At 39.2% G+C, this 13,023-nt stretch overlaps 1 protein-coding gene across 1 annotated transcript in view; it reads right to left on the minus strand.

Moving 5' to 3' along the window:
- nrn1la (neuritin 1-like a) overlaps nt 1–13,023 on the minus strand; it is a 65,322-nt gene that overhangs the window by 15,398 nt on the left and 36,901 nt on the right. Inside the window, exon 2 of the mRNA XM_020644291.3 lies at nt 5,437–5,587. Coding sequence (XP_020499947.3) covers nt 5,437–5,587 — 151 coding nt within the window. The remainder of the gene's footprint in view (nt 1–5,436; nt 5,588–13,023) is intronic.

Consider the following 13,023-nt stretch of genomic DNA (forward strand, 5'->3'; position numbering starts at 1 on the left):
GTCCTATCTTTAGATAAAGGCGAAATCAAACATTAAAAAATGAATTGTTAAATAAGTATAAATGTTGCCATTTGATGTATTGTACCAGAGTTAGCTTGAAGTTAATTCACTTCTGACTCTTAGTTTGTTTGTTCTGTGTCGATTTTGGGGACAGGAGTAGCTCAGTCTGTAGGGAATTGGGATGCCGGTTCAATCCCAGTGTGGACCAAAATATGGAAGTTGGTCTGGTAGCTGGAGAGATGCCAGGGCCCCTCCCGAGTTCTGCCGAGGTGCCCCTGAGCAAGGCACCAAATCCCCAACAGCTCCGGTAGTAGCCCAACTCTGACATCTCTCCACTAATGCATGTCCACACATCCCGTTTGTGCATGTGTGTATTTCAGGCCTATGTGTGTGAGAAGGATGTCTCTCAATAGCAAAGTTTAAACCAGAATTCCTCTCAGGGATTAATAAAGAATATAAAACTAAATTAAATAAGAAAATCATTTCAAAATTTCAGCAGACGGCCTGATTCATTTGGGATCTTGAGGTAAAAAAAGAGTCATGTAGTGCCAGGTAGTGCCACGTCTTTTAATACTTATTTTCTCATTTTTGCAGCTGGATCACCTGCATCTCTATATAAGCTACAGTTTTTATTCTGTGTGGGGCTCAAACAGAAAACCCCTCGAGGTTAAGCAGGCATGTGACCAAAATCAAATGTTTTGCTCGTATAAGACTCGGTTCAGAATTTTTATGACAGTTTGAACAGCACAAGTGACAAAGAATCTGTTCTTTTCAAATCAGATTTTTGGGCACCTTTCATATGTGGTCTTACATCGGATAGAGTTCAAATCTTTTGCAATGAGACCTCAGTCTGAACAGCCAGACCGCAAAGCCTGCAACTTTGAGTTCAGTCCTGGGCTGACAGGACGGGTGGGAGCAGGGGCTTATACGAACCATGTTCAACACACAGTACAAAGGCTGTCACTATCATGGACAAGTCTGTAGTCAGCAGACTGCCATATTTAATTATAATTATTTTATATTTTTATTTTATTTTATTTAGGTATTCAGCTTAAGTTACTATGGTGATTTACCTGGTACAAAGTAAGCCAAAAACTGGGTTAACCCTAATGTAACTTCAATAACTGTGAAGGTTGGGAGTGTTTTCTGCAGGGGGTTGTAGGTAATCAGTTCTGCTTTTTATAAAATATTCTCTCTCCACATCATGCTGAGTGTGATGTCTTGCTTTTGTTGTGCATGTTAGTCAGTTCAAGAGTGTGACCAGCTCACACCTCAGGTCTGATACAGGCCACATTTAAAACGTAACGAGAAGAGCAGAAATACAAAAGCAGAGTAGAGCAAGAAATCCGAAGTGAGCATTAAGACTGGTTGTGTGAACATAGCCTCCAAGGTTGTGGTGACCGAACCAGATCAGCCTCATTCTGTAAAGAAAATATAGACGTCACTATTAAAGGAAATTAGAAGCTTACCTTCTCCCAGCTCTCTATCCCATTAAATATATTTTAAACGTATCAGCAAATGCACTGATTTCTAACTGAGGAGTCGGAGCACAGTAAACATGCATCCCTGTGTGTGTGTGTGTGTGTGTGTGTGGAAAGTACAGCGGCATTGACTTCAGACTGGATTTCAGTTGGTTTAGGTTGCACAACGATAGCTGTCAAATGTTTTTCAGCCTTGATCTCATTGGTGAACCTACTCAAGAAAATACTACCATCTCCATGCCAAAAGCTACACTGCCAGCTTGGGTCAAAACCAACTTCTAAAGAATGCATTCATCGACGCCTCAGACATCAGTGTGACAGCTGATATTGCACGGAGAGGCTCTCACATTCATACATCCTAACAGGAGAATTAATTAAAAATGAGCCCATTAGGATTTCCTTAAGGACTATAATGTTAGTTACGTTTCGAAACAACCAATTTAAATGTGTCTTGAACAAAAGAACATCCTCCCTGCACTCCCTAGAGTCACGCAGTGAGAAAGATCACCTGCCTGTAAACTATCTCATGCCTGTAGGCTGAATTGACTAGATAACGTGTTGTATGCTTAGCTATCCGTTTGTGCTCTTTAGTCTGCAAAACCCTGATTCAAAATGTGTCTGAGAGAAGAGTGCCTCATCATAATTCATTTTATATTGCTCTCGATAACTACTTGTCATCTCTGCGGTACAACAACTTTAAGAGTTAGGTCGACGTTGAGGTCTTTGGCTGACCTCTGAGCATCTGTGTACAGGGTCATGATGACATGATGATTCTGATGCTGTACAAATTTCCCTTGATATAAACACTCCTCTCAGATCAGCAATCCTATTCTAAGAGCATTCACACATTAATGACTTCGTTTCCTGGTTGAGAGGATATGACTACTCTTGAAGATTGATGACAGAGGTATGTATAAATAGAGTTGTGAGACGGTGATAGAGAAAGAGGGAGGAATGATGGATAGATACAGGATATAGAAAATGGAGCAGTTAGAAAATGAAGGGGGGAGGTATGTTCTGCATCTTTAATCAGCGTCATCAGGCCTTCAGATGAATCAATAAGAGGCTGAAAAAAGAGCTACAGGAAAAATATATGCAATAAAGTAGAAGAGGCAGGGCTACGAGCAGAATGTGTTAAACTAGAATTTAAATGTGTTGTTGTTTTGTTTGCTTGTTGTTTTTAAGATTGCTTAGTTGGTCAAATGGTAATTACTAAAGAATTACAAAACAAATCACATTTTATTATTTGTCCATCATAGATTAAATTTATTCAGCCTGCAAACGATATAAAATGCCATTATTTTTTGAGAGTTGTAAATGTGGTCCATGGCTGTCCATTGCTCTAACCCTACAAGGGGACACTTTTTTGCCAGATGTGGGAAAACAGTTATGAAGATGGGGATGAGACTTTCCTTTTTTTAAATCCAATTTATTAATGTTCCCTTTATATGAAACAAGCAAGGTAAACACATACCAAAAGGATTTCTCCTTCAACTGAAACTGACACCTGGCAGAGATGAGGCAATCTTGCAGTCATGCCGAATAACTCTCACTGTTATCATTTTGTTTGCATATAATGTAAGTGTTAGACGTCTTCGCTAAATTCCATTTAGATTTAAATCTCCAATTCAAACCAGTATTGGAGATATTAAAATCAACACATGAAGCTACTTTTAAATTGACATGTAAAAGTGGGTGTGGTCGTTTTTGGGGGTGGATTTTGTGCAAAAACGCGATTTAGTATCCTGAAAAATCCCTAGTCTGACCCCTCACAAGCTACCTAAGGAGGAAGTTAACATTACACAAATAACACAAATAAATATAACACATTTTTTTCACCCAACTTTTAGAAGCTCTCACAAATTTTCGTACAGGAGTTGAATTTAAATCGTTTTAGATATGTTATAAGACACCTTTATGAACACATTGGTGAAAAAAATGTCTTCTCAAGGAAATTATTCCCAGATTTTTGCAATATTTCCTGACTGTATCCATCAATAGCTGTTTAACTTATCCCATTCATACACATGCACTGCAGACGGCGTTGCAATATTGGGAGCAACTCGATGAAGTGTCTTGCCCTACATGATCAACATGTGGGTGCAGAAGCTGGGGATCAAACCCAGACCTTCCAGTTGAGAGACGACTGACTCTACCACTGAGCCACAGTCGCCTCGAATAGGCCAGTACATGAGGGCTCTGATGCAGACAATTCAGCGGCAAATTATGCACTTCCTGGTCGAATTAGTAAGAGTTCATTGCAAACTTGGTGATGCGAAGCATGCTATCATCCAGCCCCCCGCTAAAGGGTGGCTTTAGCGGGGCTTTAGGGTTGAGATTGGAATCGGGCCATTGTCTCGTGAAAATAATTTTAGCCAGTAAAACTATTTTTGCATTAAGTTTATCGCATGTGATTCACAAGATGAGTCATGAGGGGATTTATCAAACAGAAATGTAGTCGCAAAAAAAAAGTAAGAAGTCAATGAAATGTCTTTATGTCAGGTTTTCCCCCTGAACATCTTCATATGCATCTCTATGTGAGTACTGAACAGATCGTATAACTGCAGCTCTCTCTCTCTCTCTCTCTCTCTCTCTCTCTCTTCATACATTCAACTATGTAGAGTTCCCTGTCGATTTGAAATGATATGTTCAGACAGTTTATCGCCTCAGCAGTGTTCTCTTATTTATGCATGCAACAATACCATAGAGTCCAATATAGTAACATCTTTGAAGCCCCAGGATATGAAACCACTCGCACATTCTAAAGCCCCTGCTTCTCCTTTTTAACAGACATGAAAATCAAATGCCGTGGTTCAATTACTTCATTCACCGATGTGTCTATGTCAAAAATCTGATGATTTATTTATGTTCTCACACACTATTTCTTTTCTTCTTTTTTTTTTCTAACCTGAAAACTGCATGTAAATAAGTCAGTGTAAATCCTGGAAGAGATTAGAAAACCTTCAATCTATCTTGTTGTACATACTACAACTACACCTATAGGGCCTGGATGTGCCCTATTGATAACAGATAGCAAAATGACCTTTTGGGATTGTACAATGCTTGTCTAAACATTTCTTGCCAAAAGCTTTGCATACAAATGTACTGAAAGAATATGCACTGTGTTCCCAGAGAGTTTCTAACACTGTTTGGTAAACTTTTCCTCCTTAACTACCTGAATACTCACACACTCTGACCTGACTGACCTGTGCTGTTCACAAATGCATATTTGAGAATTAATCCAGGCAGATTTCCAATAAAGACAGACCGCAATTTTGTCCCACCCACACTGTTTGGGAAGATAATGAATTGCTTTCCAATTCACTTTGTTTTGTATGAAGGAGCATTGAAACTTTCCTCTGCTAACACACAACAGTAAAATGCCTGAAAGCTGCAGTGTGGTTGGATGTACTATCGTCAGTGTTATAGGACCCTTTGAAATCTGTATCAACACAACATTCTGCAGCACGAAACAACGACAAACTGTAGCTACACGTGGCCCATTTTTGTTACTTACTACTTATTACTAGGTTATTAAGATCTTACACAAGGACTTGTGCTTTGTACAGATAGTTTCAAATAGTAAGGTACTTGGGGGGAGGACAAACTGTGGTGGGGGAACCAACAAAGTTGAGTTTGTCAATATACATTTTTATTTATTTCCATACAAAGGCCATTGCACTCAGAGTCTGTTTTTTTTTCTGTTCAAAATTGATGCACGTTTAAAAATGTTCTCATGTTATGTCTATCGTGTGTGCACACTGACTCTGACATTTTCTTCCATTATTATTATTTTTTTTTTTATGGAACATGTTTGTTTTTCTGCGTTTTTTCGCATTCCATCCCTGTGAGTGTGGTTGTCTGTAGTGTCCCTACCTCAAACATGCTGCCGGCCACTGTTCAGGATCAAGTGCATGTGTTTACTGTAGCACTATATGTGTGATTAGACTCTGACCTGCAGATGGAGTGTATCTCATGTGTGTCTTCGTCCTTGCGGGCGTTGTCAGTCAGACTGTCGCCAAGGGACATCAGACACTGAGCGAATCCTTTATAGATGGAGTGACACCTTCTGGTTGAATATGCAGCAGCAGGGCATTGGCTCAGCACTGAAAAACATAAACAGAACGTCACATACAGAGAAAAGATGAATTGACAGTTGGACTTGCTGTGTAATGTGTAAGTATAAATGCAGCTGTTGAAAATACATGTATTTGAGTTTCTCTTTGTTAATTGTTGGAGCTGTAGGAACACAGTGACAAGAGACAAGGGTGTTAATAAATACTAAGTGTTTCCAGTGTGTGACATTGATGTCTGCAGCGGTTTGTTTCAATTGTATTCTTATGTATGCATGACAGCCGGTGTGCCTGATGGAGTTACGACACTCAGCAGCTTTACGGCAGTCAATGTGTTATGAGGTTCTAGTAAATAGAGCGCTGAATAAAGCGAGGTGTTTTACAATGTATTCCTCAGACCATTCACTAATGCAGAGTTTAAAGTGCTGATCACTGACTTTCTGATCATTGACTGCTGTTTCCACTGGATGGAGAAACAGACAGGTTTAGAAAGGGGATCCCAATCCGCCTTCTAGCTAGCTACAATAATGCAATATAGCAGCCCAATGGATATGAATGTGACTGGAATTAAAAAAGCTTCATCATCATAAAGTGTATTTTCAGTCATTAAATCATTCAGAGCGCTAAACCCCTCACGTCAACATTCACCCTTTGAAACAGGTCAGACTGTCTGTTCAAGGAGCATTATTTAGCCCCTTTGACGTCTTGATTTCACTATAACTAATATAAATAAATCAACTTTGTATGTCACAGAGGCATAATGGTGGGGCTAAGTGATCCCCCATTCGTACCTTTGGTGGTGGTAAAAGGGTCAATTCGGAATCACTTATGAATGTACAAAAATACACTGACCACGGACACTGTAGTGGAATTTTTGGAAGATGGGTAAATAGTAACTAGCTCGGCATATCGCTTCCTAGTGTAGTGGAGGACATACTTCCATCGATAAATTGATTCTCTCCCAATGCTTGCACTAGCACAAAGACAGAAGTCATACTAAAGGGCTTAATCGGGCTATAACTGTATATGGGGATAACTTTGGAGGAAAACATACTGACTGATGACACACGCTGCAATGAAAGGTTTCTACTGATGAGGAACTGAAAAACTTCTCTCTCACACACTCATAGATTTGGGTTCCATGTCTTGCCCTCTCAAATGGCCAATCTTTCAATAAGCAGACAACTGGCTTGAAAAGAAGGTTTCTAGAGCTAAAAAGCTAGCGGAACAAGGAAGAAAGCAATGCAACTTGTTTACCGTCAGTTCTGAGGAAACATTTGAAAATAAGGGCAGGATGTGACATGCATGTCAATCCATGCTTTGGCAAGACAGAGAGAAAGCACCTGTTTTATATCAGGTACATTTTGAAGGCAGTTATAAATACACCGAGTTCTTTTGGAAGTTTTCCTATGGCTACAAGGTCACAAGATTTGAGGTCAACAGCCCACAGCATGATAGATCATTCGTCAATATAACTAAGCTCAGTCATACTTTCCACACGATGAAGTTTTGTTGCAGATGAGTAATATGTCACATCAGGTGAAAACAGGAAACCACTTCTTGTTCATGGTTCATGACAGATGTTGAGACACCCAAATCAAAGCTTCTCCGAGGATTTCTAAAGTAAGGCGCTCCAGTGCACACTTCCTTCATGCACAAACACAAATCTCTGAGAGCCCTGTCTCACAGGTCTTTTACTTTATACAAAGCTATTTACATGAACAGCCTATCACAAAAGCGTTAAGGTTTTTGGTCAGTCAGACTTGAGTAGGGGAAATTTCTTGTAGAGATTTTAATTTTTATAAGCAGTCTTTAAATCATTTGGGTGTTTCACCATCAGTTACAGATGAAACGACAGAGATCTCAGCTTTCATGCACACACAGCAGAGACTCAGATCTCTACAGGGACATGGGCACCACTGTTTGATTAGGCTGATCCTCTCATCGTCTGAGCAGCAGCAAATAAATGTCAGTCAGAGCCACTGAGAAGCCTGCAAGGAGAGGGGGTAAATATCATGAAAAAAGGAGATGGAATTATTCAATAACCTAGTTTTGAACTTCCATCCTTCTTCCCCCATTTGACTCAGAACTTAATTTATCATTTCCTTACTTTCCTAATGTTGTTCCAATCCTTTTGACCAACATCACAATCTTCATATTTCTCTGTAATTTCAGTCTGATTTGCTGTTTTCTAACAGCTGTTTGTTAGAAGTAACAGTCTGAGTTGTACTTCTGTATTGAAGTGGAGGTGTGACAGGATAACAGCTACACTAAAAACTTGACAAGTTTTACTTTTTGTCTTCTCATTTATGTTGTAATGAAAAACTTGAATGCCAGACCAGAGCTTACATCCTCAGTCCTGTGTGTAATTAGAAAAGAACAAGGACTTTCAGGTTTTTAAAATTTTGCAAAAATGGGAAAATGGTACTTGTGGTAAACGTACTGTAACGTATGAATCAAATCGTAATATTGAAGGTCACATACTATGCAAAATACACTTTGCCATGTTTTTCTAACACTAATATGTGTCCCTAGTCTGTCTAAAAAACTATTATGGGAGAAGTCTATTCTCTCCATTCTCTCTTTTGTCTGCTCAACTTTTCAGAAAATGTGTGCTCACACAGGCTGTTTGGGGATTTTCCCTTTGTGACCTCACAAAGAGCAGTAACCCCTCCCCCAAGTGGGCGTAATGGTGCATTCATGTAGCGTCCGACAGATCGGAAAATCAAGTTTCCGAGTTGTGAAATGCACACAAACACCTCCTCAAGTCAGAACAATAAACTAGGAATCTCGGAAAATAATTAAGTGCTCGACTTGACGTCAGAATTGTCATCACATGAGGGGCAAAATATGTTTTGTCAATGTTAACATACTTTTTATTAATTCACGTATTGCACATCAACTTTTTTGCTCAAATTTAACTTTTAACAGTTACATTTCACTGATCTTGCTCGTAGCATCATCGCTTTTCTGTGCTGTTGTAACAACATTCGGACTTTCCGAACTGAAAAATCCAATGAACACACTGAAACTTGGACCACCCGAGCAGCAGACGAATGCAGCAATACTCCCACAGACAGGTGTTTGTTCTGTCCTCTGAGTCTGCCCATCACCGTAAAGAATTGGACATAGAGCGTGAAAGCCCAAACATGGTCGAACACAGTTCATTTGCATTTAAAGCTATAGACACAGATACAGCCTGTTCTGAGCAGGGCTGAAATAGAGGGGTCTATTGGCATGATAAGATACAGGATCAGAGTGGATTTTTGACAAAAACCTTCACAGCCATGTTTTGGGAACTCTGAGACTTATTTTAACTAGTTGAAAATTAGCATTATATGTGACCTTTAAACAAACGTCCTGATATTGATTTGATACTATTAACATTCAGAAAGTCAATATAGAGTCTGCTAATTGCCTCTATATAGGCTACAGAATTATAAGGAAAGTTGCATTTGTGTTTGGATTGCATTCCAAGTGAGAGCTGAATTAAGCTTGACTTCACTTCAACTCTGTTCTTGCAGCTGTTGCCACAGGCTCTTTCATGGTGAAATAGCTGAGTTTCTGTAAATATAAAAAATGAATAGTGTCTAGACCTACTCGATTCTTTACAGTGTCATGAGACAGCTTTTGTTGTGATTTAGTGCTATATAATTGAAGTCTGAATTAAAAATTAAAAGAAGAAGTTTGCAGCTCATGAAATGTGTTTTTTTTAACTCCCTTCTAAGTATCAACATGGGTGTTGCTGAAAACAATTCAAGGATTGAATGGCAATGTATTGATTTCACCAAGCTGTTAGAGCTTATGCATAACAATAAATTCTTATTATGCTGTACTTACTATTTGTGAACATTATATTGCAGCAATGGACACAGTATGAGTACACTTACTTTTCAAATTAAATAATGGCGTGACAATTACAGAAATTGAAAAGCCCTCATTACTTGTTTCTTGACATAAAAGAGCCAATAATTGTCATTTATTGATACAGATTTGGCGGGCAAGGTTGCGCTAGCGTCAGCACAGTAGCATCCTGGGAGAAAGAATAATGTGTGCAGGAAACACACACGCACACACACACACACACGCACACATACACACACACACACACACACACACACACACACACACACACACACACACACACACACTGATGAGCTTTCTGCCTTGAAAATACCAACTTTCCAATACCTACTTTATTTTTTCCCTCCTCGAGATAAAGGACATGAATATAGCAGTGAGTGGTAGTCAGCAGCAAGGAAACATTGTCCACTGCCAATATTAGTCATTCTAATGTCACGAAGCACCGAGCTAAACAACAGGCTTCTACTGAAACAGTTGTCTGAGAGCCCGGCGCATCACACACAGTAAGACCCAGGAGCAGCTCACGTTAGCTCGGCAGACCAAGGAGGACCCACAGACATGGCTTGATTTCAAAACACCACCAGCACTATGATCTGGGAGCCAGGACCAAAGAGTGTTGAGTCTGTTGCCTTCGGAGAACTTTAAACAAAATTCCAACATATTGAAAATGTTTTAATGTTATATGAAATCTGCGAGTTGACTCCTCTCACACTGCCAGCAACATTTAATAATGTGTACATTAATTTACAGTATTGAAGAAAAAGTAAAGCTAAAGTTCATTTCCCAAGTCACTTTTGTAATACAGTAACTAGTAACTAACTTATTAGTTATACATTTTCAGTAACTTGCCCATCACTACCTTTTTTTTACTTGCCAGATACTTTACATTAGTAGCTCCTCTGTGTCTCTCTCCCCTTACTCTATTTGCTCAAAAATATTTTCTTTTTGAATTTCCCAAAAGAGGAGAAAGGGTTCACCTCTGTTGTGACTGTTCAATAATGGTTAAAACTGCCTGATGATTATGATACCAAGAAGCCTTTGTTCATCATGATTGTGGGCACCTTTATTTGGGTGGCTGACCATTTTCAGTCTAAATCCACTGCATACTTTTTGGCGCTACTACATCTACTGTTTCTTTGATTCAGAGCAGACAGATTAAAAACCAGTGAATCATTGAAAAGTCCAACATGTGTCCAAAAACAAACAATGATTTCAATCGACAATGAGAAAAGTTATCATCCTTATTCTTCTCACCACCACCCTTACTTTTCTCGCTGCTTGTGGGACAAGTGGTTGAGGGGAAAACAAAAGGAGGTGCAGTGTTTTGGCAGATTCTTTCTTCCACCATCTGGTGCTTGTTCTTGTTTTTTTCCTATTTGAATTAATCTCCTTACTCATTCATTTCATAGCTGTCTCATATCAGAAAATTGCACACAAGTGTTTACCTGCCTATTAAAAATTAGAGTTTGTACAGTAATTGCAGAATATGCAGAGGGAACAGATTAGATCTGCTCTCACATTTATTTGAAGTACTTTTAACTATTGTCTATAGAGTTCAGTTAGATTGCTACCGATTGATGTAAAAAACAAAAACAATCTGAGATTAATAATACAGAGGTGAGGTTAAAGTAACAAAGATGTCTTGTGGCTTTCTTCACATGTTAACATAAAAGAGTTTGACCTTCAATATGATGATCAACCTTAGAACAATTGTTTTTAGTCTGGGATAAAAAAAATCATCATCATCATCAGCTCAGACATCTTCACCACTGATGTGTGGCTGCAGGCTATTGTTGTAGAGCTGAGTTTGGTGGAGCCCAGACAGTTTCAAACCCATTACATCATGATATATTATATATGTTCAATGTGCAAGTCAGTGGCTGTATTTCACTACTAAGTGAGCACTTAGTGAGTTTTAAGAACACATTTCATCTCAAGAACAGTTGCTGAATGAGGTCCAACACTTTCCACTTCTATCTTAGTGTTTGATTTGAAAAAACAAACAAATTTTCCTTCCCCTCTATCTGATTCTATGGGATGTCTCTTGTTCTTCTGACCGTAGGCTGTAGAGCTTCTTTTTTTTTTTAGCACCTAAACTGTTCTTTCACCTTCATGCCTCTTGACGCATGGAGAGCTGTTCTAGACTGGCCTGTTACATTGCACAACACTGTCTCTGCTTCTCACAGCAGCAGTTTTGATGTTGTTATCCAGTTTCAATCCCTCACAGTGAATAACAGATATTGTGCTGTCTCCTGTCTCAGTGCTTTTTGTGTTCAAGCTGCACTGTGATGTTACAGCTTTCACCACAACATTGCCTCTTCACCTGTCTGTCTGGTATATTGAAGATTTTCCTTGATAAGACTTCCTTGCAGAGGTTTAGAATTGGAAAGGGACAGAAGTGATACATCTCTTCCTCTATCGTGCTGGCACAGAATTGCCCCCCACCAATAATAATGTAAAAAAAATAATAAATGGGCAGAAAGGCAGTTCTAACAATGCTTATTGATGATTAAAAGAAAACAAGAAACAAACCAAAAAAACTGTACTGCCACATATACAGTATGGCAGAAAGAGACAGGACCAATAGGTTGGAGTTCAAATGTTACAGTAAGAATTCACACGGTCTTTGAAAGCTTGACATTGAAAAAGTGTTTATAAGGCTTGCAGTTGTCTGGATATAAACCTTCATGTTGGACACAAAGTGGATCATCTCAGAATAAAAGTGATTGAAAATTCTTTTTGGTGACCATGAAACCTAAAGGAATCTCTGTACTGTGGTGACATCTCAGATAAAAAAAAGGAAATGTTTTTTTGAGCTAGTTCAATCCTTAAGAATTTATTTATTTACTTCAGCACGAATGCATTTTTGGTGCGGGTCAGAGCTGCCAATGAAAGAGCAAAGGGAGAGACTGGACATTTTGAAGTTGAAATAGACCCAGAGGTGTTGTCAGGTGGTTGTGGATAATGACGCATGTCAAGTATAAAATCAATGCAGCCTGAGTTGACTACCTGGTCTAGCTCATAGGCGTCACCTTATAAGGTTGCTAGCCTGGCATCGCTTAGTGGTTTGTGGATTGCCATTTTACAGCCTTGAGTTAGGCATGTAGGTAGTTTTCATTATTTTTCATTACCATATGGGAAAAAGCTATTGAAGCTAATGATTTACGATGCCTGGCCAGTTAGTTGAATGCTGAAGTATACTGTGCTCTATCGTTTGCTCTAAAAAGGACCATCATTTACAAAATGAACATCACGCTGTATTGAAAATGACTAAAACCAATTGCGACTTTAACATCTTTATTAAGAAAATGCACTAACTGAAGCAAGCGAAGGAGGGAGCTCCCCACTGACTACACTTTCAGTCCAGAGGCTTCGACCACCTTTGATATTCTTAGTCTACAGTAGTGACAGATAGTTCACCGAACTAAGATGGTCCCCTTCAAGGGTGTGAAAGGCACAGATGCATCATGTCATGATTAGTGTAAAAGATGGCAGAGATAATGCTCCTGAAGAGTGTGACTATCCCAGAAGTGGCTTGTCATGTTGCGTAAGAGTCAGAGTGGAGCCACGGCTGGAGCCTGTCAGGTGAACAGGAGATGCTAATT

Source organism: Labrus bergylta, chromosome 7 (genome assembly GCF_963930695.1).
Source record: "Labrus bergylta chromosome 7, fLabBer1.1, whole genome shotgun sequence".
Classification (NCBI taxonomy): Eukaryota; Metazoa; Chordata; class Actinopteri; order Labriformes; family Labridae; genus Labrus; species Labrus bergylta.